The 27690-nt window shown below is 37.6% G+C and overlaps 1 protein-coding gene across 2 annotated transcripts; it reads left to right on the top strand.

Moving 5' to 3' along the window:
- The first annotated feature begins 603 nt into the window (after positions 1 to 603).
- On the top strand, positions 604 to 27690 carry rhbdl1 (rhomboid, veinlet-like 1 (Drosophila)). Of its 2 annotated transcripts, none has more exons than XM_056269582.1 (8): positions 604 to 628; positions 16825 to 16983; positions 19753 to 19977; positions 21018 to 21166; positions 22604 to 22716; positions 25462 to 25562; positions 26447 to 26507; positions 27411 to 27690. In XM_056269582.1, the coding sequence occupies exons 2-8, from the start codon at positions 16918 to 16920 to the stop codon at positions 27680 to 27682; spliced, it is 987 nt and encodes a 328-aa protein (XP_056125557.1). In that variant the 5' UTR covers positions 604 to 628; positions 16825 to 16917; the 3' UTR covers positions 27683 to 27690. The 2 variants fall into 2 exon arrangements, with proteins under 2 accessions (XP_056125557.1, XP_056125556.1); XM_056269581.1 differs by lacking the exon at positions 604 to 628 and adding an exon at positions 3249 to 3764.

Here is a 27690-nt window from a genome sequence, read left to right as displayed (position 1 = left end):
CTTCTTTTGTTACACTTGCACTGGATTGTAACAGAATTACATCATAGTAGGTATTAAGCTCAGTGCACATCACGCACACCTGTGATCACTGTCATTCCCGTGTGTGTGTGTGTGTGTGCGCGTGTGTTTGATACGTACTTGTTCTGCAGGTGTCTAGTGCTGAAAACAGCACCTTACCTCAGTCTGGCTCTACCCATGTCAATTAGATGAATATCATATGTATATAAGACAGATAGATAGATAGATAGATAGATAGATAGATAGATAGATAGATAGATAGATAGATAGATAGATAGATAGATAGATAGATAGATGCACATATGTTGACATAATAACAGTAGGACAGAAATACCAAGGTAAACTCCTCCAGGAAATAATTACATATATGTATTTTTCATTATTAGGCCTATTATTTACTCATGTAATGGCAATAATAACCCAGTGTATTGACCACTGAATACTGTAGTTTCCTCCACACAATGCCAGAATTATTGTATTTTGCCATTTAATATGCTGTAATTAACAATTTTATTTTTTTCCCCATAGGCACTGTAGCAGATGAGCACTTGCATCACTGCATGACATCAGACTATAAGGCAGGCGTCACGCGAGCTTCCTGTTAAATACGGTATGGCTTATATCTACATGACAAAAGTGTAATTGTCTATAAAAATGTCTTTTAAAATTTTATGGTTTTGTGCATTATATGTTATGGAATTTCACATAAAGCACAAAAGCATATAAATTCAGGTCTGTTAAAAGTTAGTTATTAACGGCAGGTAAAATACATGAAATTACAGACTGACCTCCAGAATAGGCATATGACTCAAACAATAGTATATAAGACTGAAGCATTATTTATAAAGGACTCAACGATTTTTGTAATGAACTGGACCCTGCTAATTTAATATCGTGAATTGATATGGGGATATTGGGTTGAAAACTTTGATTTGTTCAGCATCATACTTATATGTCTTTAAAATGTCCAGTAAGAGACATGTGTGGATGCAAGTGTGGAATAAAAGTCTTTGTGTCCTATATGGTGAATAGGGAATGACTTGCATAAGTTTGAGCAGGAGAGGGCAGCACTGCTCTGTTCTGCAGCGATTACTGTGTGTAAATGAGGCAAAAATGATCATTTCCCTCTATAATTGGCTCTAACAATATATTTTATTTAATTAGTTCACTTACAAATCAACAAATAAAAGATGTGCATATAAATAATCTAAATATGGCAACTGGTTATTGTGCTGATGCACTTTGAATCCACACCTCATAGTCAGCGGCTAATGTGATTACATGCAGGAAAAATATATTGATTAATGATTCCTCTGAAAAACAGATTTAATGGGGATTTATGCTCATTGATCAAGGTCAGTACTGCTGTCTGTCTTATATTATGCTACCAGAGTCGTGAAGGTCATGAAGTTCATAAACATGAGGCCAGTAATGCACACAAGTATCAGTAAGAATGAATATCATAAGTCACAAATGAACTCACACTTTAGTTGATGAAGTGTCCGTCAGCGTCATTGATCCACCGTGACACCTGATGGAGACGCTGTAGATGTAACAGCCAGGTCTCAATTACACCAGACATATTCATAAAGATGATCATGGTCAGCGTATAATCAAAATGCTGGCTTATGGTCATTCTAGAAGAGACCAGGAAAGGGTGAACCTGCACGATAGTGTTTTTATTTCCATGTGAGCTGTCAAATCACCAACAATTAGAGTGTGTTATAACACTTCTGTATAAGAAGAAAATCTGCACAATCAGTTTAGCTCCAGGTTAAAATCTGTTGCGATTGTTAGTGGTGTTTGCTGACTCTGGCATCACTACATTGTTCATAATTAGGGTTAGAGATTTGAATAAACCCCTAACACTGAGTGATCAATTTTGGTGTGTAGCTCGTCCCAAACCGTTTGTGCTACAGAAACCCATACAGCAAAAAGTATGGTTTTTAACACTTATTTTTTTAAGCATATAAACAGTATTTTTTTCAAGTTTTCTTTTCTTTTCTTTTCTTGTCCTATATATACATATATAATAACCACACAATTGAGGAAATATATTTATGTAAATGTTTTTTAAAATCTATATTAGATATATATTTTAATATATATAGTATATATTGATATATATTTTAAATATATTCTGATGTATTACAAATATATTAAAATGGGCCTATTTAGGAAATATATTTATGTAAAAATATTTTAAAATCTTTATTAGATTTTTTTTTGTATACTTTGATATAAATATATATGTATATTATATTTTGATATATTTAAATAATTATATATATTTTGTTGTATACTTTGATATAAATATATATATATATATATATATATATATATATATATTATATTTTGATATATTTAAATAATCATATATATTTTGTTGTATCTCAAATCAAATCAATGCGAACTTTAAAATCACCAACAATTAGAGCGTATTGTCATACAGTCTTGTGTGTAAGAAATCTGCACAGCCTGTTTAGCCTCGGGTGAAAATCTGTTGAGATTTTTTACAGGCTTAATGCAAAGATTTTTTTTATTTATTTTTTTTTACCAGTTTGGCTGCTTCCTAGTCTGAGTTGGGTCAATCTGAAACAAACTGTGTTAAAATGATGACCCAGATATCCAAGAAGAGCAGTATATTCACACGAGGGGTCAGTACCACTGCTAACCAGACCAGATCCTCATCATATGCAAACCTAATATATATATATATTTTTTTTTTAATCCCACACTTTTGCACCACTGATGATAATAATCCTCTAAACGTTCCCTAACATAAGACTGCCATTAACATCCACTAGATTACTTTTATTCATTCATACCATCATGAATAACACAGAGGCATTTTGGACTTTAGAGATTCATCTTTATTACCACAGTTAAACAGTCCACAGAGATAATAACCAAGCCAAATGACTTAATTAGTGTGTTTCAGTATGTGTATGTGAACACCATATTACAAGCACAAGCTGTGACTGAACAGCGTGTTTTAGGGTTTGTAGTATCTGCTGTGTGTGATTAATGTCTGATTTAGGAAACCTGAGTGCGCTTGCGCTGTGTGTGTGTGTATGTGTGTGTGTGTGCACTGCAGTGAATGTGTGTTTGTGTGTTAAGTCTCTCTTTAAGACTCCTGCAGGGTAGATGGAGAGCTGCAGCTCTTTGGACACGCCCCCCTGGCCTCTGATTGGCCGGAGACCGCCGCCTCCTTCCCCTCCTTCATTGGTATTCAGGTAGTACGGTCTTTGTGGAGGACAGAGGAGAGAGAGGGCGAGAGAGGGAGAGATTTACATAGGTAAAGGCGATACGAGCACAACGAGACGGGCGAGCGGAGAGGGACGGAAGGGTAGAGTAGAGGAAGGAAAGGGACAGAAAGTGCATTGACTGCAAGCTGAAGGTGATTTTTTTTAAGCTGGATGGAAGCGGGTGCAAAAGTGTCACAAAGATCTATGGGTTCTGGATGCTGACTGGGACTTTGGATTTGAACCCATCTGGGATCAGCCAAAGCTGGAGCAAACCTCACTGGAGGGAATCCTGCGGATACACCACTGGCCCTCGCTAGAGTGTGTGCAAGGGGTCTCTGTCCCCGTCGGGGAGGCGTGCCGCACAGACGGACGAACGTGTGTGTGTGTGGACGTGTCTCTGTGTGTGAAATCCCCCTATGTCCTTCTTTTTGTGGCTGTGTGTGCACCAGGGCCCAGTATATGGATAGAAGCTCTCTGTTTCAGCTCATACAAGAGCAGGTAAGCAGCAGCAGGTTGCTATGGTTACTGCATCCTCCCGTGCGTCGATGTGCATGTGTGTGCATGCGTTTCTCTAGGCCGATATGGAGCGAGACGGACAGTTGGAATGAATGAGTACAGGAGTGTGTGTGTGTGTGAGACTGAGAGAGGTCCTTATGTTCAGTCAGTGGCTGTTACTCTGGTAGTAGTACACTAGACATCAGCACTGCTACTGAAGGCGCTCGACACTCGCTTGGTTCTGTTTGCTAATATGTGGAAATTACACTTATGCATGCTATTTTATGTCTGTGAAAGAAGTCTCTTAAGCTCAGCAAGGCTGCATTTATTTGATCGAAAATCAGTAATATTGTGAAATACTGCTAAAATAACCATTTTCTATTTAAATATAGTGTAAAATGTCATTTATTCCTGTGATCAAAGCTGAATTTTCAGCATCATTACTCCAGTCTTCAGTGTCACATGATCCTTCAGAAATCATTCTAACATTATACATGTCATTACTGTTACTTTTGAGCAATTTAATGCATCTTTGCTGAATAAAAGTATTATTTTTACTTTTGAATGGAAGTGTTTATATTTTAATATGATATATGTTCCTATATCATTTTCAAAGCAGCAACTGGCAGATATTAAATCCAAGGATGTGGCGATGCAGCTTTGTGGGAGTGTGTGTGTGTTTTTTTTTTTGTGTTTTTTTGTGACTTGAAATTTCAGATCAGATTAATTCGGTTCAGTTCACTCAAGTCAGTTTGACTCGTTAGCACTTTTAACAGTATGGATTGCTCAACTCGATTCCATTTAGATCAGTTCAATGAAACTTCTTTATTGCTTTTCACAATATTGATTGTTAAATTCAGCCTATTTCAGTTAAATTCTTCACACACTTCATTTTCTCCATAGGGAAATACATTTTTTTTTTAACAATAAACCTTTAAAAACAGCCAAGCTTGTTAATTAAATTGATTTATTTCTGTTTTAGCCGTCAGCCCCCATCATTTCAACTTAGTTTTAAAATAATCATGTTTAACAGCAGAATTCATGGTGGGAAAACTACATTACCCATGATGCTGTACAGAAAATCCCACCAATCAAAGTTGAAACAAGCAACACGCCTAAAAAAAAAAAAAAAAAAAAAGATTGCTCCGCCCATTTTCATGAAGCAGTCTCCCTACACTCTCAAAATACTGAAATATTGAAAAATATGTGCATATTTTGCAATAAACTTAAAATAGATACATTTTTTTTATTTCTATTAAGTGCGTAGTTTTATATTTCTCCACCGTTTTTAATTCCATTATGCTGTTCGCAATGCTTCATGGGATTGTAGTTTCTTCCCAATCTTTTGTATTTTTGTAAGATTTTCAAATACTTTTTTGCTTCGAATTACAGTTTGTAATCTTATGCTTTACCTCGTTGCTGATTGTCTTGGTTCATGGCTTATAACGCTTTAATGAAGACTTCATAGAAATCCCTATGGGAGAAGCGAATGGAAAAATACTTTCCGAACCAACGTGTCCGGGCACTGAACTCTATTGGTCATTTTAATGTTGGTATTGATATTTCAGTTCAGTTTCATTGATGCTTTTAATAACACAGATTGTCTTTGAGTAGCCGTGCGCTCACAAACCTCCAGTCCAACCACTGGATAAGAACAGGGAAAACGCCTTCAGACCCAAAAACACTCAAAAGAAGTCGCCATTGGTCAGAAAAGCACTTCAAGAGATTTAGTGAAGAAAAATGAAAATATGTTTAGACATGAAATGACAAGATGTTGTTTATTGCACATTGTTTTGTTTTATTCTTTTACCACCTGGCAGGTTACAATCCGTTTGTGTGCAAAAACATGACTTATTTATACATGACTCTCGGTACAGAAGCAGAAATACAGGCGGGTCAGTGGGAACGCTTCAGTAAGAGCTCTGACGGACAGTTCGTCCAGGGTTTGCTGTTTCAACAGAGACATTACAGAGAGGTGTTAACATTCAGATGGGCTGGATAAGTAGTTTTCTTGGCAAAACTAACATTTGAAAGCTCTGTCCAAGTACTGGCAGCACAATTTTGCACTCAAAATTCCTCAGGATTCGGGACAACAGCTTGTTTGAATACATATGCATGAGTATATGCTAATTGGTTTAGTTTTGGGAGCAAAAGCAGCTCCTCGGACAGAAGTGTAAGGCTTTAAGGTGCGTGAATAAAGGCCACGCTTTCTGGACTTGATTTATCTCTGCTTTGCATTGGTAATTCATCCGCAGTCATATCAGTTCTGTGCTCTTTACTGATTATTTCCCTAAAATAATAAATAATATAATACAACACACACACACACGTATATAAATACTGATATACACGTATAATAATTGCAATTAATTGATTTGACAGCACTAATATATATATATTAATTGCTGTTAATCACATCTAACAATGGTTTGTAAATATATAATATACAGTATGTGTGTATGTATGTACAGTATGTATGTACACACATATATATATATTTATTTTATTTATTTACAAACTTGTTAGATGTTATTAATCGGATTTGACAGCACTACTATATATAAAATGAAACTATATAAATATCAGTATTATACTTCATCTTTTATATAATATTAATTATTTAATAACTATTTAGAAAAGATATAATAATAACCAGATTATATATAGTTTAATATATAATAATTGAATAGGCCTATTGTTTAAATAAAAACAAAACATATATTATTATAATTATTATTAAAGTAGTTTGCAGAATGTATGAATGATGCGTAATAATAATAATATGCATCATTCATACATTTTCCAAATTACTTAATGATTATAATAATAAGAATATTCTTTTTAATTCATTAACCCGCCAAACAATGTAGCAGCTCAATTTATTTTAGAGTGTAACTGATGTGTGATTACTATTGTTGCACATACTTAGAGTTGGTGTTTTGAACACTCCCCTTATAAGTATTAATCTAAGGTGTGTAAAATCATTCTAAACACAATAGCAACGCCGGCAACCATCTTAGAATCCTTGTGACCACTTTATATATCCATTGCTGCTAAATAAGCAGTCATATAATAAGTGTGTTTTCTCATAAAACTTAGAAGAGCATGTACATGAATTGTAAATGCACACTGTATTTTTAAAGCAATCATTTGAGGATACTGGAAGTTATATTAGGTAATATCAGTGTGTGTGTGTGTGTGTGTTTGATTTTGTTGTCTAATCTATGCTGATGCTGTGAGATTAGGTTGATTGATGGATAGGAAAGGCAATCATTCAGTCGGAGGGGCAGAATTGATCTTTGCCTTCAGGGGACGAGGGACACACAGTCATCAGTTCAGTGTGTGTGTGTGTGTGTGTGTGTTAGTATTGTGTGGGTGTGTTTCATATGTTTTCACATGTGCTGTGCTTCTGATTTTGTGTGTACAGTAAGTGTGCTCTCAGACGGATACGATGCCTGACTGTTTTGTTGTGTTGTGTGGGTGTGTGTGTGTTCGTGTACATATGGTGTGGGTGTGTTGCACCTACTGTGTGTGTGTGTGTGTGTGTGTGTGTGTTTGTGTAAAGGCAAGATGCTTAACCTTTCAGTTTATTATGATTTTTTTATTTTCTGCTGCAGGAAGCAGTGCTGAGCTCAGACTATTTCTGGCTCTAATGCACACGCACACAGTTCACACGTGCAAACACACACACACACACACACACACACACACATTCAATGCAATGTGTGATAAACTGAATTAATGGTAGACAGCTCTAAATGACTGAATTACGCAGTGTCTTCTCTCACCGACTGGAGTTTAGTTAGTGGTGCTTGTGAAGGTAAGCATCGCTATTGCTTATGCTTAGTATTACATTAGTTTTCTAACCTTAAGTATTACATTTGAAAATCATAGAGTCTTTAAAGGTTTATAAGTTCTCGTTCAAAATCAGTTTCCCTATAGAGAAAATGAATTATGAGTTATTACTTCTGGAGCCCGACTGTATAACTGCAGATGATGTTGTCATGTGACCGACGACTATGGTCTGTCCTATACTGTGGATCCTATAATGTTCCTATTCTACATATTTGCTAACACTATTTTCATATTAAAAATGATAAAATCATTAGCTGAAATCTGAAAAGCACATAGATGAGTATTTTTAGCAGCTGCATAGCAACACCCTGGCAACCACTCACAACACCGTAGCATCGTGACAGTCGACATTTTGATCAGAAGGTGTAAAAATCTGATTGTTTGCGAGTGAATGTGTGTGAGTGTGTGTGTGTCTGAGAGTGAGTGAGAGATTGAGTGTGTGAGTGTGTGAGTGTGTGAGTGTGAGTGTGTGAGTGTGAGTGAGTGAGTGAGTGAGTGTGAGTGAGTGAGTGAGTGAGTGAGATTGATTGAGTGAGTGAGTGAGTGAGTGAGTGAGTGAGTGAGTGAGTAAGTGAGAGAGTGAGAGATTGTGTGTGTGTGAGTGAGTGAGTGAGAGATTGTGAGCGAGTGAGTGAGTGAGTGATTGAGTGAGTGAGAGATTGAGTGAGTGAGTGAGGGATTGAGTGAGTGAGTGAGTGAGCGAGAGATTGAGTGAGTGTGTGTGAGTGAGTGAGTGAGTGAGTGAGTGAGTGATTGAGTGAGCGAGAGATTGAGTGAGTGAGTGTGAGTGAGTGAGTGAGTGAGTGAGCGAGAGATTGAGTGAGTGTGTGTGAGTGAGTGAGTGAGTGAGTGAGTGAGTGAGTGAGTGAGCGAGCGAGTGAGTGAGTGAGCGAGTGAGTGAGTGAGCGAGTTAGCGAGTGAGCGAGTGAGTGAGTGAGCGAGTGAGTGAGCGAGTGTGTGTGAGTGAGTGAGTGAGAGTGAGTGAGTGAGTGAGATTGTGAGCGAGTGTGTGTGAGTGAGTGAGTGAGTGAGTGAGTGAGTGAGTGAGTGAGTGAGTGAGGAGTGAGTGAGTGTGTGTGAGTGAGTGGGTTTGAGTGAGTGAGTGAGTATGAGTGTGTGTGAGATTGTGAGTGAGTGTGTGTGAGATTGTGAGTGTGAGTGAGTGAGTATGAGTGTGTGTGAGATTGTGAGTGTGTGAGTGAGTGTGTGAGTGAGTGTGTGAGTGAGAGTGTGAGTGAGAGTGAGTGAGTGAGTGAGTGTGTGAGTGAGTGTGTGAGTGAGTGAGTGAGTGAGTGAGTGTGAGATTGTGAGTGAGTGAGTGTGAGATTGTGAGTGAGTGAGTGAGTGAGCGAGTGTGAGTGAGTGAGTGAGCGAGTGTGTGTGAGTGAGTGAGTGAGTGAGTGAGCGAGTGAGTGTGTGTGAGTGAGTGAGTGAGCGAGTGTGTGTGAGTGAGTGAGTGAGTGAGTGAGCGAGTGAGTGTGTGTGAGTGAGTGAGTGAGCGAGTGAGTGAGCGAGTGTGTGTGAGTGAGTGAGCGAGTGAGTGAGCGAGTGAGTGAGCGAGTGTGTGTGAGTGAGTGAGTGAGTGAGTGAGCGAGTGAGTGAGCGAGTGTGTGTGAGTGAGTGAGTGAGTGAGTGAGTGAGTGAGCGAGTGAGTGTGTGTGAGTGAGTGAGTGAGCGAGTGAGTGAGCGAGTGTGTGTGAGTGAGTGAGTGAGTGAGTGAGCGAGTGAGTGAGCGAGTGAGTGAGCGAGTGTGTGTGAGTGAGTGAGTGAGTGAGTGAGAGTGAGTGAGTGAGTGAGATTGTGAGCGAGTGTGTGTGAGTGAGTGAGTGAGTGTGTGTGAGTGAGTGGGTTTGAGTGAGTGAGTGAGTATGAGTGTGTGAGATTGTGAGTGAGTGTGTGTGTGAGATTGTGAGTGAGTATGAGTGTGTGTGTGATTGTGAGTGAGTGTGTGAGTGAGAGTGTGAGTGAGAGTGAGTGAGTGTGTGAGTGAGTGAGTGAGTGAGTGTGAGATTGTGAGTGAGTGAGTGTGAGATTGTGAGTGAGTGAGTATGAGTGAGAGTGTGTGAGATTGAGTATGAGTGAGTGTGTGTGAGAGTGTGTGTGAGATTGTGTGAGAGTGAGTGAGTGAGTGAGATTGTGAGCGAGTGTGTGTGAGTGAGTGAGTGAGTGAGTGAGTGAGTGGGTGAGTGTGTGTGAGTGGGTTTGAGTGAGTGAGTGAGTATGAGTGTGTGTGAGATTGTGAGTGAGTGTGTGTGAGATTGTGAGTGAGTATGAGTGTGTGTGAGATTGTGAGTGAGTGTGTGAGTGAGTGTGTGAGTGAGAGTGAGTGAGTGTGTGAGTGAGTGTGTGAGTGAGTGAGTGTGAGATTGTGAGTGAGTGAGAGTGAGTGAGTGAGTGAGTGAGTGTGTGAGTGAGTGAGTGTGAGATTGTGAGTGAGTGTGAGATTGTGAGTGAGATTGTGAGTGAGTGAGTATGAGTGAGTGTGTGTGAGATTGTGAGTGAGTGAGAATGAGTGAGTGTGTGTGAGATTGAGAGTGAGTGAGTGAGTGAGTGTGTGAGTGAGTGTGTGAGTGAGTGAGTGTGAGATTGTGAGTGAGTGAGTGAGTGAGTATGAGTGAGTATGTGTGAGATTGTGAGTGAGTGTGTGAGTGAGTGTGTGTGAGAGTGAAAGTGAGAGTGAGTGAGTGAGTGTGTGTGAGTGTGTGTGAGTGAGTGAGTGAGTGTGTGTGAGAGTGAAAGTGAGAGTGAGTGAGTGAGTGAGTGTGTGTGAGTGTGTGTGAGTGAGTGAGTATGAGTGAGTGTGTGTGAGATTGTGAGTGAGTAAGTATGAGTGAGTGAGTAAGTGAGTGAGTGAGTGTGTGTGAGATTGTGAGTGAGTAAGTATTAATGAGTGTGTGAGTGAGTGAGTGTGTGTGAGATTGTGAGTATGAGTGACTGAGTGAGTGAGTGAGTGAGTGTGTGTGAGTGTGTGTGAGTGAGTGAGTATGAGTGAGTGAGTAAGTATGAATGAGTGTGTGAGTGAGTGTGTGTGAGTGTGTGTGAGATTGTGAGTAAGTGAGTGTGTGTGAGTGAGTGAGTATGAGTGAGTAAGTATGAATGAGTGAGTAAGTATGAGTGTGTGAGTGAGTGAGTGAGTGTGTGTGAGTGTGTGTGAGATTGTGAGTAAGTGAGTGTGTGTGAGTGAGTGAGTATGAGTGAGTGTGTGTGAGATTGTGAGTGAGTGAGTAAGTATGAATGAGTGTGTGAGTGTGAGTGAGAGTGAGTGAGTGAGTGAGTGTGTGTGTGTGTGTGTGTGTGTGTGTAAGCAGTATTTTCTTTGACACCAGCTGTTCGGAGAGAAAGAGGGCAGTTGATATTTGGATTGCCGCACCATATTTAGCATTATATTAGCATAAAACAGCAGTAGCGGTCCGTCCTCTAAGACTCTTCCTCTATGACCAGATGCAGTGCTAGTGTGAAGAAAAGGACTTGACCTCCTGTTTCTCAGATGTTTCTCCTGAGGAAAACACCCCAGTAATGTTTCATCTAGAGTTTCAAAATGAGATCTCAATATATCTAATTTCCAAATCAAACGATCTAAGCTGCTAATAGATTTCTATTTCAAATACACAAACCCCATGGAATTTATCAAAGTAATATTATATTTACCGTGGTATCGCTCGCCCCAGTGCTGTTTTGCAAGCGTTGCAGTGTAAAACTAAGATCATTTGTGATGAGAAAGCTGACATATTTTACTACTAACACCATATCAGTGCTCAGATGTTTCTGTGCTCAGCCATATGGTGTGTATTATCGGAAACCATGGCAACAGTAAGGCTCTTTTTAGCACATTTAGCCGAACGACAGGCTTTGTTCTCGCTCGTGTAATCACTGACCAGGCCATCCGATGCTCTCCAGCTCAGCGGTGTGACCCGGCTACTGGCCGGATGTTTCGGCACAGCTGTGATCATAAACAGATGTTGTTCACACTCAATGATGACTGTATTCAGATGTCATGCTATTTACATGGTAGATCTGTGCTTGTAACGTGTGGTGTGTTTTGACGCTTGTTTGTTGGTGATTTGTGTACATGATCATGTGGTGTGAGGTGACAGAACTAGATCAGTCGCTGGCGGTGTACACACACACACACACACACACACACACACACACACACACACACACACACACACACACACACACACACACACACACACACACACACACACACACACACACACACACACACAGTCAGTCTTTCTCATGGTGACACATTGGTAATTTGTAACCATGGTGACGCGGCAGCGGCTCTCCTCTGTGCTGAATCGCCTCACTAAATGATTCTTTCACTTCCATCCTTCTCTCCACATGTGTCTGCTGCTCTCATCCCTCCATCCTTCATCCTCCGCTCATTAAACAGACCCCTCACATTCACTCTCTCTCCTTCCTCTTCCGCTTTCTCCATCATTACAGGCTAGCAGATCCTTTATTAGTTCGTATGTCTGTCTTTCTTTCTGTTCCTTCTCTTCCCTTCCTTTCTTCCATTTCTTTCCTTCCTTCCTTCCTTCCTTCCTTCCTTCCTTCCTTCCTTCCTTCCTTCCTTCCTTCCTTCCTTCCTTCCTTCCTTCCTTCCTTCCTTCCTCCCTTCCTCCCTTCCTCCCTTCCTTCCTCCCTTTCTTCCTTCCTCCCTTCCTCCCTTCCTCCCTTCCTCCCTCCCTTCCTTCCTTCCTTCCTCCCTTCCTTCCTTCCTTCCTTCCTTCCTTCCTTCCTTCCTTCCTTCCTTCCTTCCTTCCTTCCTTCCTTCCTTATTCCTTCCTTCCTTCCTTTCTTTTTTTCATTCCTTCCTCCCTTCCTTCTTTCCTCCTTTCTTTCCTTCCTTCCTTCCTTCCTTCCTTCCTTCCTTCCTTCCTTATTCCTTCCTTCCTTCCTTCCTTTCTTTTTTTCATTCCTTCCTCCCTTCTTTCCTCCTTTCCTTCCTTCCTTCCTTCCTTCCTTCCTTCCTTCCTTCCTTCCTTCCTCCTTTCCTTCCTTCCTTCTTTCCTCCTTTCCTTCCTTCCTTCCTTCCTCCTTTCCTTCCTCCTTTCCTTCCTCCCTCCTTTCCTTCCTTCCTTCTTTCCTCCTTTCCTTCCTTCCTTCCTTCCTTCCTTCCTTTCTTCCTCCTTTCCTTCCTTCCTCCTTTCCTTCCTTCCTTCCTTCCTTCCTTCCTTCCTCCCTTCCTCCTTTCCTTCCTCCCTTCGTTCCTTCCTTTTTTCTTTCTTTTTTCATTCCTCTCTTCCCTTCCTTCCTCCTTTCCTTCCTCCTTTCCTTCCTTCCTTCCTTCCTCCTTTCCTTCCTTCCTTCCTCCCTTCGTTCGTTCCTTCCTTCCTTCCTTCTTTCATTCCTCTCTTCCCTTCCTTCCTTCTTTCTTTCTTTCTTTCTTCATTCCTCTCTTCCTTCCTTCTTTCTTTCTTTTTTCATTCCTCTCTTCCCTTCCTTCCTTTCTTCCTTCCTTTTTTCATTCCTCTCTTCCCTTCCTTCCTTTCTTCCTTCCTTCCTTCCTTCCTTCCTTCCTTCCTTCCTTCCTTCCTTCCTTCCTTCCTTCCTTCCTTCCTTCCTTCCTTCCTTCCTTCCTTTCTTCCATTTCTTTCCTTCCTTCCTTCCTTCTGTTATGTGGGTGAGGAAGGATGAACCCAATAGCAGACAGTAGTCAAGGCAACACGATTTATTAAACAAATAACCGGGAAAACAAAGCCCACGAGGGGGCAAAACAAGACAGGACTACGGTGACTTACTAGACAACGACACTGACAAAACACTAGAAAACAAACAACACTTCAAGAGAAACTAACAAAGACTAGACTTTCAATGACTATCAAAGACAAGACTTTCACAGGGTACTCACAAGTAACATTTGGCAATGAACCGACACAAGACAGCAAACACAAGGGGATTAAATAAGGAGACTAATCAAGACATAACAGGTGACATGGGTGAAGCAATAAAGACTGAAACAGGATAACAAGGGGGCGGGGTTAAGAGACGAGACAACACAAGCACATGGCCTTGACAATTGGCCATGCGCTTGTACACAAAACATTGGTTCTGTCATGATCCTGCCACAAGACCAGGAATAATCAATAACATGATGGCAGAATCATGACACCTTCCTTCCTTCCTTCCTTCTTTTTCCTTCCTCTCTTCCCTTCCTTCCTTCCTTCTTTCTTTCTTTCTTTCATTCCTCTCTTCCCTTCCTTTCTCCCTTTTTTTCTTTCTTTCTTTCTTTCTTTCTTTCTTTCTTTCTTTCTTTCTTTCTTTCTTTCTTTCTTTCTTTCTTTTTTCCTTCTCTTTTCTTCCTTTCTTAAGTTTTCTTTCTTTCTCTCTTTCTTTAGTTTTCTTTCTTTCTTTTTTCATTCCTCTCTTCGCTTTCTTTCTTTCTTTCTTTCTTTCTCTCTTTCTTTTTTCATTCCTTCTCTTTTCTTCCTTTCTTCAGTTTTCTTTCTTTCTTTCTTTTTTCATTCCGTCTCTTTCTTCCTTCCTTCCTTCCACCCTCCCTCCCTTCCCTTTATTTCATTTTCCTTCCCCTTCCTTTCTTCCTTATTTCCTTCCTTTCTTCCTTTCATTTCCTTCTTACTTTCCATCCCTTTATTCCTTATTCTTTTCTTATTTTCATTCGTTCCTTTCTTCCTCCCATCTGTCAGTTCTTCCTTTCCTTCTTTCCATAATTTTCTCCATTCTTTCTTTTTATTTCCTCTCATTAAAATTTATTTCCTTTCCTCCCTTTTCCTTCCTTTCTATCTTTCTATCCATTTCTTCCTTCCTTTTTCATTTCTTCCTTCCACCCGTTGTTTCTTCCCTTTACTTTAATTTCCCCTCATTTACATTCTTCTTCTTTTCTTTCTTTCTTCTTTCACTATATTTCAATCTTTCATTACTTTATTCTGTCCTTTTCTTATTTCCCTCTATCCTTACTTTTTTCTTCTTTTTTATGTCCACTCATTTTCCTTCTTTTTTTCTTTCTTTTTTTCCATCCATCAGTCCGTCCTTACACCCTTTTCTTTCTTCCCTTTCCTTTAATTTACTCATTTCCCACATTTCATTCTTTACTACTTTCATTCCTTATTTCCTTTTCCTTATCTTTTCTTAATTTTTTTCCTGATTTTCCTACTTTTCTTTCCTTTTTTTCTTACTTCCATCCATTTGTCTGTCCATCCGTCCTTCCACCCTTTTCTTCCATCCCTTTCCTTTAATTTACTCACATCTTTCTTTCTTTCTTTCTTTCTTTCTTTCTTTCTTTCTTTCTTTCTTTCTTTCTTTCTTTCTCTATTTCTTTCTTTCTTTCTTTTTTCATTCCTCTCTTCCCTACCTTTCTTTCTTTCTTTCTTTCTTTCTTTCTTTCTTTCTTTCTTTCTTTCTTTCTTTCTTTCTTTCTTTCTTTCTTTCTTTCTTTCTTTCTTTCTCTTTCTTTTTTCATTCCTTCTCTTTTCTTCCTTTCTTCAGTTTTCTTTCTTTCTTCAGTTTTCTTTCTTTCTTTCTTTCTTTCTTTCTTTCTTTCTTTCTTTCTTTCTTTCTTTCTTTCTTTCTTTCTTTCTTTCTTTCTTTCTTTCTTTCTTTCTCTCTTTCTTTTTTCATTCCTTCTCTTTTCTTCCTTTCTTCAGTTTTCTTTCTTTCTTTCTCTCTTTCTTTTTTCATTCCTCCTCTTTCTTCCTTCCTTCCTTCCTTCCTTCCACCCTCCCTCCCTTCCCTTTATTTCCCTTTCCTTCCCCTTCCTTCCTTCCTTATTTCCTTCCTTTCTTCCTTTCATTTCCTTCTTACTTTTCATCCCTTTATTCCTTATTCTTTTCTTATTTTCATTCGTTCCTTTCTTCCTCCCATCTGTCAGTTCTTCCTTTCCTTCTTTCCATAATTTTCTCCATTCTTTCTTTTATTTCCTCTCATTAAAATTAATTTCCTTTCCTTCCTTTCTATCTTTCTATCCATTTCTTCCTTCCTTTTTCATTTCTTCCTTCCGTCCGTTGTTTCTTCCCTTTACTTTAATTTCCCCTCATTTCCATTCTTTTTCTTTTCTTTCTTTCTTCTTTCACTATCTTTCTTTCTTTCATTACTTTATTCTGTCCTTTTCTTATTTCCCTCTATCCTTACTTTTTTTCTTCTTTTTTTATGTCCACTCATTTTCCTTCTTTTCTTTCATTTTTTCCATCAGTCTGTCATTACACCCTTTTCTTTCTTCCCTTTCCTTTCATTTACTCATTTCCCACATTTCATTCTTTCCTACTTTCATTCCTTATTTCATTTTCCTTATCTTTTCTTTATTTTTTTCCTGATTTTCGTACTTTTCTTTCCTTTTTTTCTTACTTCCATCCATTTGTCTGTCCATCCGTCCTTCCACCCGTTTCTTCCATCCCTTTCCTTTAATTTACTCACATCTTTCTTTCTTTCTTTCTTTCTTTCTTTCTTTCTTTCTTTCTTTCTTTCTTTCTTTCTTTCTTTCTTTCTTTCTTTCTTTCCCTTACATAATTTTCCTCCATGGCTTTCCTTTAATATCTTAGTCTCCTTCCTTTCTCTTCCTACCATGTTCCCTCTCTTCCTCCCCTTCCTTTTCCTCTTTTACCCATCTGTCTTCTGAAATGTAAATATAGCAGAAGTAATTCAGAGTAAACTCAGACAGCATATAGCCGTGTTCGTGTTCTCCTGGGTTGTCTTTCCTGCTCGGATCTGTTAGGGAAAAGCTTCAGGCTGATAGTTACACACAAACTCACACGGTAATGGTTACAGAATCTTTGACGGTGTGTGTCTGTGTGTAACTGACAGATGGATTGTGCAGAATGACTTCGTTTGAGTCACAACCGCAGTTCCTCGAACTAACCATGTGTGTATCCATGTTAAAGAGGTCACATCATGGAAAACAAGATTTTCTCTCTTTCTTTCTCAAAGAGTTTGATGCACTATAAAGACATCTTGCTGTTATTCTGTTGGAGAGCATTCTGTATGTTTATCCATCACAGATTCACCCAAAGATTTCATTGCTCACCCACTGGGAGTCATTCCAGTTATTCCTCAGCGTAATGTTGAATCGTACTGTTACATTTTGATCACATGGTTTTTGTATAACGAATATACAAGCAAATGCAAAGCACATGGAGCATTTTAGGTTTATTTTGTGTTTTAAATGCATGGTAGTCCTGAATGTTTACTGTATGTGCGTGCGTATAAACTAACCGTGTGCTGCTTCTCTCTTTCTGTTGGTGTCCAGCTGGACCCAGAGCAGACTGGTTTCATAGCAGTGGAGAATTTCACCAGTCTAGCTGAGCACCATGAGTTACAGCTGGACCCCAGTAAACTGGAGATGCTGCTGGCGCTGGTACAGAGCAACGAACACGGACACGTCTGCTACCAGGAGCTCATAGAACTGGTGAGACGCACACATGCAACGTCCAGGTTTTTTCGATATGTCTGCTGAGAAACACAGTTGTGTTACTGTGTACATTATAAGCTTGCACTGCGGATATGGACTGCACTCATTTGGAGTCATTCAAGAGTCAAATATAAAATAGATACTCACAAATAATGTTCTGCTACAGTACCATATAAAAATTTTTTAAAGGGTAACTAAACCCCTGGTCAGAGCCTGACTCCACCCTCTGGCAATATTTGAAAAATGCTGGAAAAGTGGGCGGAGCCCAGCGGAGATAGAGGGGATGAACGGATACTCTATCCTGATCGTTTTCAATACTCGCAATTCCAACTCCTGACTCGCTACAGTGGTTTTGACGAAACAAGATGGTTTTTATACTGCCATGGACGTGGTAGCTCATACCAAGAGCGTGGTAAGCTGAAACCTGCTTACGTCAGCTCTCACCGCTACCGTCACGAACTACCGCAAACATCCAATAGGAAAATTCAACTGCAGTAGCCACCGTTCAACCTGAAGAGGGCAGCACTCAGACGTTTTTACACCATATATTGTAGAATTAAAACACTTTATACCCAAATGTCAAAAAAGTTACTCGAATCAATGAACAGCACTAATAAAGCCCCAGTCTTACAGATCATTAATTAAAAAAAGTTGGTTTAGTGTTTAGTTACCCTTTAAAGATTTTTTTTAATGTTTTTGAAAGAAGTCTCTTACGCTCACCAAGGCTGCATTTAGTTACTCAGTAGTACTACATTAAAAACAGTATAATTGTGAAATATTATTATGATTTAAAATAACTGTTTTCTATTGCATATATTTTATACTATAATTTATTCCTGCGATCAGAGCTGAATTTGCAGCATCATTACTCCAGTCTTCAGTGTCACATGATCCGTCAGAAATCACTCTGATAATAATAATAAAATGTTTCTTAATCATATTAATGTTGAAAACAGTTGTGCTGCTTCAGATTTTAGTGATACATTGATACATTTTTTTCAGGATTCTTTGATGAATAGAAAGATCAATGAACAGCATTTATTTAAAATTGAAATCTTTTGTAACATTATAAACGTCTTTACAGTTGCTTTTGAATTTATTTATCAATTTAATGCATCCTTGTGGAATAAAATTACCATTAAAAATATAAAAATCTTACTGACCCCAAAACTTTGAACGGTAATATATATATATCTATAGGCTATATACGGTTTTATTTTATTTTATTTTACTCTGAGACTAAACTTTGATCATTGTGTATTGAAAGTCATTTAACTAGTGACCGATTTTGCACTTTTGTATCAATTTAGCTAGTTTATAGAAACGCATTTGCACGTACGTGCACATTGCAGTGTGTTTGTGTTCATGTGTGCTCATGCAACTGTATGGATTCCCTGATGCACAAATATTGAGTGTGACATTTGATTATCATATTATTTCTATAACACTTAGAGCAGATGAATGCCGTTTGCGTGTGTGTGTTCATGAATGAAAAGCTCTTCTCAGTCAATAATAGACTGCAGGTCTCAGCTCTGTAATTGCTGAACCTCCACGTGCTTCCTTTACAAATCCAACCGTGTTCCTCTCAGGACCTTGTTCACTCCCTCACTCTTGATACGAGGGGGCGTAAGTGTTTTCACTCTGGCACAGACAGTTGAATCAATTTTGCCGCAGGCTCTTTTAATACACACACACACACACACACACACACACGACTGTGGTGCTCTGTGTTGACAGTTTTGGTGATCTAGCTAGACTCATTCAGAGATATGATACGAAGATGCATGGCACTTTTCTGTTGCTGGAATTCAAGACATAGGCCCTACGTTGATTTAAAATCATGTTCTACAGGAAGAGAGAGACTGAGACTGAGGCGGAGACGAAGAGAAAGCAATGAATTTAAAAGGATTTGGGTGAAGTGTAAATCTGGGGCATGAGGGAGATGAAGGGAACAGGGAAAAGAAAGAAGAGAGTGTGAGAAATCCTGCATACATGGAGTAATCTGTGAGAAAGTCACAGTATTAACTGGTCGTGTGTGTGTGTGCGTGGCTGTTGTGAGGTCTGTTAAGAGTGTATATTCACAATCACATATAAATACACTGTTAAAAATGTTAGCAATTTTATATTTGTAAAATTCCTATCAAAATACTAAATTCAATTGATTAACCCAACCGTAAGTCATCATATCATATACGGTGAAAAATTATTTATTTTAAAAAGACAGTACATGAAATAATCAAATAATATTTTTAGATATAATTTTTTTTAGTAATAACTATATATTAAAATAGAATTAATAAAAAATATTAAATATTGTATAAAATGACATTATTAAATGCATCTTCAAGAAGTCCTTGAAAGATTCATCAAGTTTGTTTAAATTTTTATTTAAAAAAATTATGCTTTGTTGTTAGTTATGTCTATTAGGGTATTTTATGTTACACTTTGTTATTTAGCTAATGTTTATAGCATTTTTTGTGTGCCATTTGTTGCCCTGATGGAGGGTTGTGTTTGTTGGTATAACACATTTATTTTTGTTGGTATAATATTTACCCACGGTTGCTGGAAAGGACACTTTGATAAGTTGTCTACTGTCATGCATTTGAGGTTATCAATATATTCAAAAGTTTTGTTTAGGTTTAAGTTTGTTTTTATGTAAACATTATCATTTAATGATTTAATGAAGTGTGTAAGATACAGTACAGTTGTAACAGATGTACATAGGTTAAGCAAGCCATTCTTACACCACTTCACTCTGTCTCTCAGCTGAACAGCAAGCGCTCCAGTAGTTTTCGCAGAGCCATTGCAAATGGGCGTCGCACACTGCAGCGAGAGATCCTATTGGATGAGACGGGGCTGGGCGTGTACAAGCGCTTCGTGCGCTATGTGGCCTATGAGATTCTGCCATGTGAGACGGACCGCCGATGGTACTTCCATCAGAACAGAATCTGCCCTCCTCCTGTGTTCATGGCCATCATTACCATAGTACAGGTACACCTCACTTGAGTCGCTATATGGACCTTTCTACTTCGTTGCATTATAGGTTCATCAGATCAGCTCATTTGTTTCTTCCTTCTTTAATACACCAGTCTGTAGGTTACACTTATTTGTGTAAATACAATGTAACTACGTCACCTTATAATAAAGTGTGACCAAACTTTCTTAGCACAAGTTAAAAAGGTTGTAATTGGAAACCTTTTTACTCTATAAAGCCTACTGTATCATATTCAAAACTCATTTCTAAATTATCAAAATGATCAAAACTTTTCTGAAAAGCCTGTTATACAATCATGCCTTCTGTCATCTGATTGATAGTTCATACTTATTTAAGCAAATTAAAGGCATCATTTTAAAAATGTCCCCCTTCAGGTTTTGGTATTCATGTCTTTTTTACTGTGAAATCTTTAATAGAAAACATAATAGCTTTAATATCTTTGTATTATTTCAAGATGAACACTTACTGGCCTGAAGCAACTTATCCATACATCTTTTTTTATCATAATAAATGATAAGATGTATCAAATGTGATCTATCAGGCTTTTTAGGAATGTTTATTTGTTCATCTCTCAATCATAATTGTATTGCATTGTATTATATGTTTTAACCCTCCCCCTTCCCTCCACTACAGAGCTTTGATCATAAAACTAAGCATGTAAATATAATCTCATATGCATTTTATACAAGTAGTCTGATGATTCAATCATTGATTACATTACAAGCAATCAGAATTTCATCATACTTTTTGGAAATACAAATAACAACTGCACTAAATTGCATATTTTTTGCTCAGTTTGTGCCTCTAAATAAAACTGAGGTGTTTTTCCTCCTCGAGTGTGATCTCCATATTCTCCTATAACATACTTTATGAGCCATAAAAGCCCTGATGTACTGTATCAAATATGATACTCAACATCATAGAACACATGCACACATTTTAAAGATTTATTTTTAGTATTTTGTCTAAATGATCAATAAATGCCATTATTCACTGGGTCAAGACTGTTGAACGTGTCTGTGTTTGTGTGTTCCAGATCATAGTGTTTATGTGTTACGGTGTGATGCTCAATAAATGGGTGTTGCAAACGTACCAGCCGGATTTCATGAAGAGTCCGCTGGTGTATCATCCCGGACACCGCGCGCAAATCTGGAGGTTCTTCAGCTACATGTTCATGCATGTTGGGTAAGTAGAGGGATGACCAGGGGCCGGTTTCACAAAGATAGACTTTGACTATGGCTTAGATATAGCAGATAGTCAGACTTCAGATAGACATCTAAATCAGACCGTTGCACAAAGCGCTTAAGACTCTGACTATCTTAAGTAGGACTACACTGCAATGCATTCTGGGTAAAATAAGACACTTTTCAAAACAAAAAACATGGCGGATTGAGTAAGCGCATTCAACCGCTCAGTGCAGTTTACCCCAGCGGGAGATATGTGTTTGTTGGAGGAGTATAACAGTTACAAGGACATTTTACTTGGGAAATTTAGCGGAGAATGTAGAAACAAGAAGAAATGTTTAATTTGGAAAGGACCATTTTCCCTTTACTTTCGGCTGTTTGTCATGTAACTGATTGTTACTGTTGGTTGCCAAGGTAACAGAGTCTTAGACCTGAGTTAGCCTGGGGGAAAGGTGTCTAATTTTTTTGGTCTAAATTAAGTCAGTCTTTATTTTTGTGAAACAGTCTAACTTGCATTAGATTAGTCTATGAGCGAATTTTAGACTTGTCTAACACTATAGACCGGTCTAAAATAGCTTTGTGAAACCGGCCCCTGATGAACAAGCTCCTCCCAAACTAGTGTTTAGATCTCCGTTTATAAATAAATGAGTATCAGCTGTAGTACTCTTGGATAATTATGCAACTGGAAACTGTTTCTTGAATAATCTGTTTTACAAGCTTTAAATTTCAACATGAACTCAAATGTGAAATACTTTCTTCATTCATGTTTCTGGTCTTATTGTGCACTTTATTTTAAAGAAAACAATTTGTCTTTGTCATCTTTTATCAAAATGTCCCACCTCTGAAATGACTTTCCTTATCAACTGATGTCATGAAAACCATTTTTTAAACCCATCTCCTCCAATCATGTCATATTGAGATACTTTTTTACCATGCAATGAATTCCTGATGGATTAAATTAGGTCCCGCGGCTCCCGCCCACATTTTTTGCTAAGAATATCTTTTTTTTACTGAGAAATACAAAAGTAAAATGGGCTGTGAGTGTGAACCCTATTTCACATTCATGCAGCTAGCATTAATGCAAGAAACATATCGTAGAGCATTTAATATGTTTATCTATCCTAGAATAATCCTGAGTTTGTAAAGCAAAGAGATTTCATCACAAATCTCTTTTTAATGAAGAAAAAATGACACTTTGTTGTAATAAATGTGAAGTGCTTCATCTGTTACTCAGCAGGATTGATTCTGTCAGATTCCACAGGAACTCCATGTTTTTTGAAACACGTTTGATAAAGGTTAAGCTCTTTAAAGATGACAGACAAAAGTTTACTTTGTTCTGAGGCTGACGAGAATTTCCTAGTGTTCCTCGGTGTGTATTTAGCCGCCCGGACCGGCAGCCACAGCTGATGTTTCTCGTTCCGGGTGTGTGTCTGTGCAGGTTAGAGCAGCTGGGCTTCAACGCTCTTCTCCAGCTGATGATTGGAGTTCCTCTGGAGATGGTTCATGGGATCCTGAGGATCAGTCTGCTGTATATGGCAGGAGTCGTCGCTGGTGAGTTAGTGTGTGTGTGTGTGTGTGTCCGTGTGTGTCCGCATAAGTCTTGCTGTCCTTGCACTGTGACAAGTTCACCAGGAGAATCTGCTCATATTTATGATGGACATGTCACCAGTGGGCAATGACCTAATCAATAATCTGTGAATTATTCTCTCTATCTCTCTCTCTCACACACACACACACACACACACACACACATACACACAATCTTTGTAGGGCCACATCCTACGGAGTTTCAATCCAACCCTAATTAAACCCACCCAAATCAGTTAATTAAGGTCTTCGGGGCAATTGAGTATGATTAGGCTTATATACACACACACACACTAAATAAAATCCTAATAAAATAAAATATATTTTTATTAACTTTAAAAAAAAAATTAATTATAATAAAACAATAATATATATATATATATATATTATAAAAATACATTTTAATTTATTAGGATTTTATTTAGTGTGTGTTTGTGTGTGTGTGTGTGTGTGTGTATAAGCCTAATCATACTCAATTACCCCTAACACACATACTAAATAAAATCCTAATAAAATAAAATGTATTTTTATTAACTTTATTTTTTAAAACGAAAATAAAACAATAATATATTATAATATATATATATATATATATATTATAAAAATACATTTTAATTTATTAGGATTTTATTTAGTGTGTGTGGGTGTGAGTGTGTATAAGCCTAATCATATTTAATGATTAAATTGATATATAGACCTTGTAAATTCTTTAAATTAATGATTATTATGTTTTATTTTATTAAATATTAAAATTTTAATTTAATTAAATACAATTCTGATTCAATTAAAATTAATTTGTAATGAAATTATTTATTTATTTATTATGAAATAATTTTAATTTACTGTAATGAATTTTCTTTCTTTTTTTCTTTTAATTTATTTTATTTAAAAAATAATATATATGTATATGAGTCTGTGTTCGTGTGTGTGTGATATAGGAGATATACAGGTCATATTCAGTGCTGTTTAATTTGGTTCCTGGAGAACCGTGTTCTGCTGAATTCAGAGCCTAATCAAACAGTTGTGTGTAATTAAGTAATCCTGAAGACCTTGATTAGCTGGTCCAGGTCTGTTTAATTAGAGTCGGAGCAAAACCCTGTAGGACGTGAGTCACGTGACCCTCAGGCCAGGAATGGACTCAAATAGCCGTGATATAGAATAATACAGCTTAACTATAGCAAATGAGATGAACACGAAATAAATTAAATACACACTCGTGTTATATCATATTTACTAAATCATTACAAATGCCAAATCATCACTACCTACAACACACACGTGTTGTTTTGACACACTGTACGAGCACGTGTCCATGTTGAGGACACAGAAAGTAAGATGGAAATTAAAGGAAGGAGAAAATAGAGTATGCAAGAACAGATAAGAGAAACTGAGGAGAGTACTATTGAGACTGCCTGTGAGAAAGAGATGAAAAGACAAGGAAAGTGTGAGAATTTGAGTGAGAGGGATGTGCGAGAAGAAAGAGTTTCAAGAAAACGAAACATAAAAAAGAGAAGGGTGATGAAGATGGTGGTAGCGTTAGAGTGCTGAGCGCAGCAGAGCTCAGTGTGTAGACGCACGGGATAGACACAATCTGACACACACACACACACACACACACACACACACACAGGAAATGCCAATATTCAATTATCTCACCCGGTTTGCATGCATGTTCGCTTTCCAATGAGGTTTTAGTTTACAGTGCAGAATTAGCTTTATTGGGTGTGTTTTATGCCGCTGTGGGTTTGAATGTTTTGTATTAAATTAGTTGGACTCTTTTCACTTGGGCTAGTAAGAAACCACCTAGAACCCCCATAGCAACCACCCACAACACCTTAGCAACCACATCGCAATGTACTAAAAGCAACTCCGAACACCCTAGCATCATGGCGGTAGGTTTAAAAAATGTCAAAATGTAGTTCCTATAGTGCTTTAACAGAGCAGCTCTGTATCCTATAATTACATGACAACTATTAATTACCTTTATTACATTCATTAAATGGGTCAACAACAGTGATGCCAGGAATGCAGAAATACAGGTCAGTAGGGCTTTTTATATATATATATATATATATATATAAATAATGTATTATATATAATAAATGTAATTATTTTATTTGATGAAATTATTATTTTATTACATTTTATTTTACAAATATTTTATTACAAAATATATATATAAACTAAAACTAAATCATACCTCCTTACCTGTATGTAATTTCTGTCATTTAAAATGATTTTTATTAAATAAATAAAAATAAATAAATGTATTAAATTATTGTATTACATTTTACAATATTAAAAAATATTAAATTTAACTTTAAATACATACAATCCTTAATAAATTCTAATTTAGTTTTTATTAAATTATTTTTAAGACAGTGAGACACTCTTTATTAAACTACAAATAATCCAGTAAAATAGGTGTGCGTCACTAGTGTGCAGGAGGGACCCCCTCATGTCATTATGAGCCAATTATATTAAGATTAAATTTGCCTATGAGGAGAAATTTTACTTGATAAACGCCGCATGGAAGCAACAAACAGACGTTGTAATGTCGCACACAAAGGTAAATTTACACCGAATCACAGTCATAACTCTGCATGAATTCACTATTGGTGGTCTTGGTGGGGGGATTTACAAGAAATGCATAATCCCAGTGTTTCTGTCATTAGTGAAGCCTAAACCTGTGACGGTGTGTTTCCTCAGGTTCACTGACGGTGTCCATCACAGATATGCGAGCTCCAGTGGTCGGCGGGTCCGGCGGGGTCTATGCTCTCTGCTCAGCACATCTCGCCAACGTTGTCATGGTAACCCAAACTAACTGCTGCCATGGCGACTTGTGTCAGAATGAATGAAAAGGAGGAATCAGGGAGAGGAATAGAGAAACGCAGAGGGATAAATCTCTCCGGATGCTTTATATTGCGGCTTCCCTAAAGATCAGAGAGTCTGTAATCACTCGCACATAGACGGATACAAACAGGCCTCCGAGAGTCCTAAAGTCTCTTCAGCGTCTGTGTGTGCTGATGGATGGCTCTGAACTTCCTCTTATGGGAATATAAGTGCCTTTTCATTTGTGTGTGTGGAATACAAGGACGATTTAGAAGCTTTACAGCTCAAATAACACGTTTTTGTGCATGACACTTCATATAAGCACAAATTCAGCCTGAAATCAAAATGGACTTTGTTTTCAATAAGACCAGAAACATGTAAGTGTAGCCAAATAGCTATTTAGTCATTTTGACCTACAGTTTTATCATTTAATAGAAAATATCATATTATGAAAGTAAAAATGGGTTGCAAATGGCAATCAGTGTTATTTTAGTATTATTTTTATACTATTATAGTATTTTGAATTTGATTTGATTTTTATATTTTCAGTTTTAATTTTAGTTTAGGTTACAGTAGTTTAATTGTGTGTTTAAAAAAAGAAACAAATTCTATTTAGCTTTATTTTATTTCAGGTTTAGTACTTCAACTTAAATGCAATTTATTTCATTTAGTTTTACAATTTTTACAATTCAATTACCGAAATATTTTTTTTATATTTTTAGTGATGGCAAGTTACAATAGCTTCACATTTTTGCTTTAAAAAAAGAAGTGGCATACACACAGTACATCATGCGTCATGACGACTTTAAGGTTTTTCGTACACTATTTAAAGGTTTTTAACACGTGTGTGTTTGTGTTTCAGAACTGGGCCGGAATGAAGTGTCCATACAAGTTGCTGCGGATGATTCTTGCACTTGTTTGCAGTAAGTCATTTTAGTTCTCTAAATTTGTGCTAAATAAGCAACATCTGAGAGGAACAGATTGAACACAATCACTTTTTTTGTTCTATTTATGAGTTGCCTTTCAGTTGTAAAGCTTGTATCGCATACTGCACACTACACAGCATTCATCACAGTATATACTATTACTGCCTACAACATGCAAGACTATCATATTGCATACTATGCAGTAAATACTAAATTCTGCATACTATTTAAAAAATAGGCTATGGCTGAATTCACAATAGCATCTACTATTGTTTTTTTCTGAAATGACCTATATTCACAATGGAAAAATAGCATGTCAAATATAATGTAGTATACACTAAATACTGCATACTTTTTTTTAATAGGTAATGGCTTAATTCATTCTATTGCATAATAGCATACTAGCATGTTACTGTGTACTGTTGTTTTTTATTTTTTATATTCAGAATGGAAGACTGTATTGCATACTATGCATGCAGTATACACTAAATACTGCATATTATTAAAAAGAAATTGTAATATCAATGCAATGATAATCATTTCAAATAGTAGTATGCTACATTGTTTTCACATGACCTCATTACATATATTTTTAATAATTAATTATTGAGCAGCAAATCATCATATTAGAATGATTTCTGAAGGATCATGTGACACTGAAGACTGGAGTAATGATGCTGAAAATTCAGCTTTGATCACAGGAATAAATTACATTTGAAAATATATTGAAATAGAAAAAAGTTATTGTAAATTGTAATAATATTTCACAATATTTTTTGTTCTATATTTTTGATCAAATAAATGCATCCTTAGTGAGCATAAGAGACTTCTTAGAATCTGATAGTATAAGTAATATGCTACTATTCCAAACATCTGCCAATCTCTCTGTGTCTTTAACAGTGAGTTCTGAGGTGGGCCGTGCCGTATGGTTGCGTTTCTCTCCGCCGCTGCCCTCTTCCGGTCCGCAGCCCAGCTTCATGGCTCATCTGTCGGGCGCAGTGGTGGGCATCAGCATGGGGCTGCTGATCTTGCGGAGCTATGAGGAATCTCTGCATAAACAGTGCTCCTGGTGGGTGCTCATCTTCTCCTTCATCACCTTCCTCCTCTTCGCCATCTTCTGGAACATTTTCGCTTACGAGCTGCTCGGGGTTCAGATCCCGCCCCCTCCCTGATGACACGC

Source organism: Rhinichthys klamathensis, unplaced genomic scaffold, assembly GCF_029890125.1.
Source record: "Rhinichthys klamathensis goyatoka isolate OS25496 unplaced genomic scaffold, OSU_Roscu_1.1 h1tg000282l_1, whole genome shotgun sequence".
Lineage (NCBI taxonomy): Eukaryota > Metazoa > Chordata > Actinopteri > Cypriniformes > Leuciscidae > Rhinichthys > Rhinichthys klamathensis.
Note: the sequence above shows the minus strand (reverse complement) of the source record. Positions and strands in the feature narration are given on the sequence as shown.

Coding starts and splice junctions, on each gene's coding strand:
- rhbdl1 (XM_056269581.1), top strand. CDS start 3,726: ATGGATAGAAGCTCTCTGTTTCAGCTCATACAAGAGCAG. Junction 16,984..19,752: donor ACCAGGAGCTCATAGAACTG/GTGAGACGCACA, acceptor TCTGTCTCTCAG/CTGAACAGCAAGCGCTCCAG. Junction 22,717..25,461: donor TATGGCAGGAGTCGTCGCTG/GTGAGTTAGTGT, acceptor GTGTTTCCTCAG/GTTCACTGACGGTGTCCATC.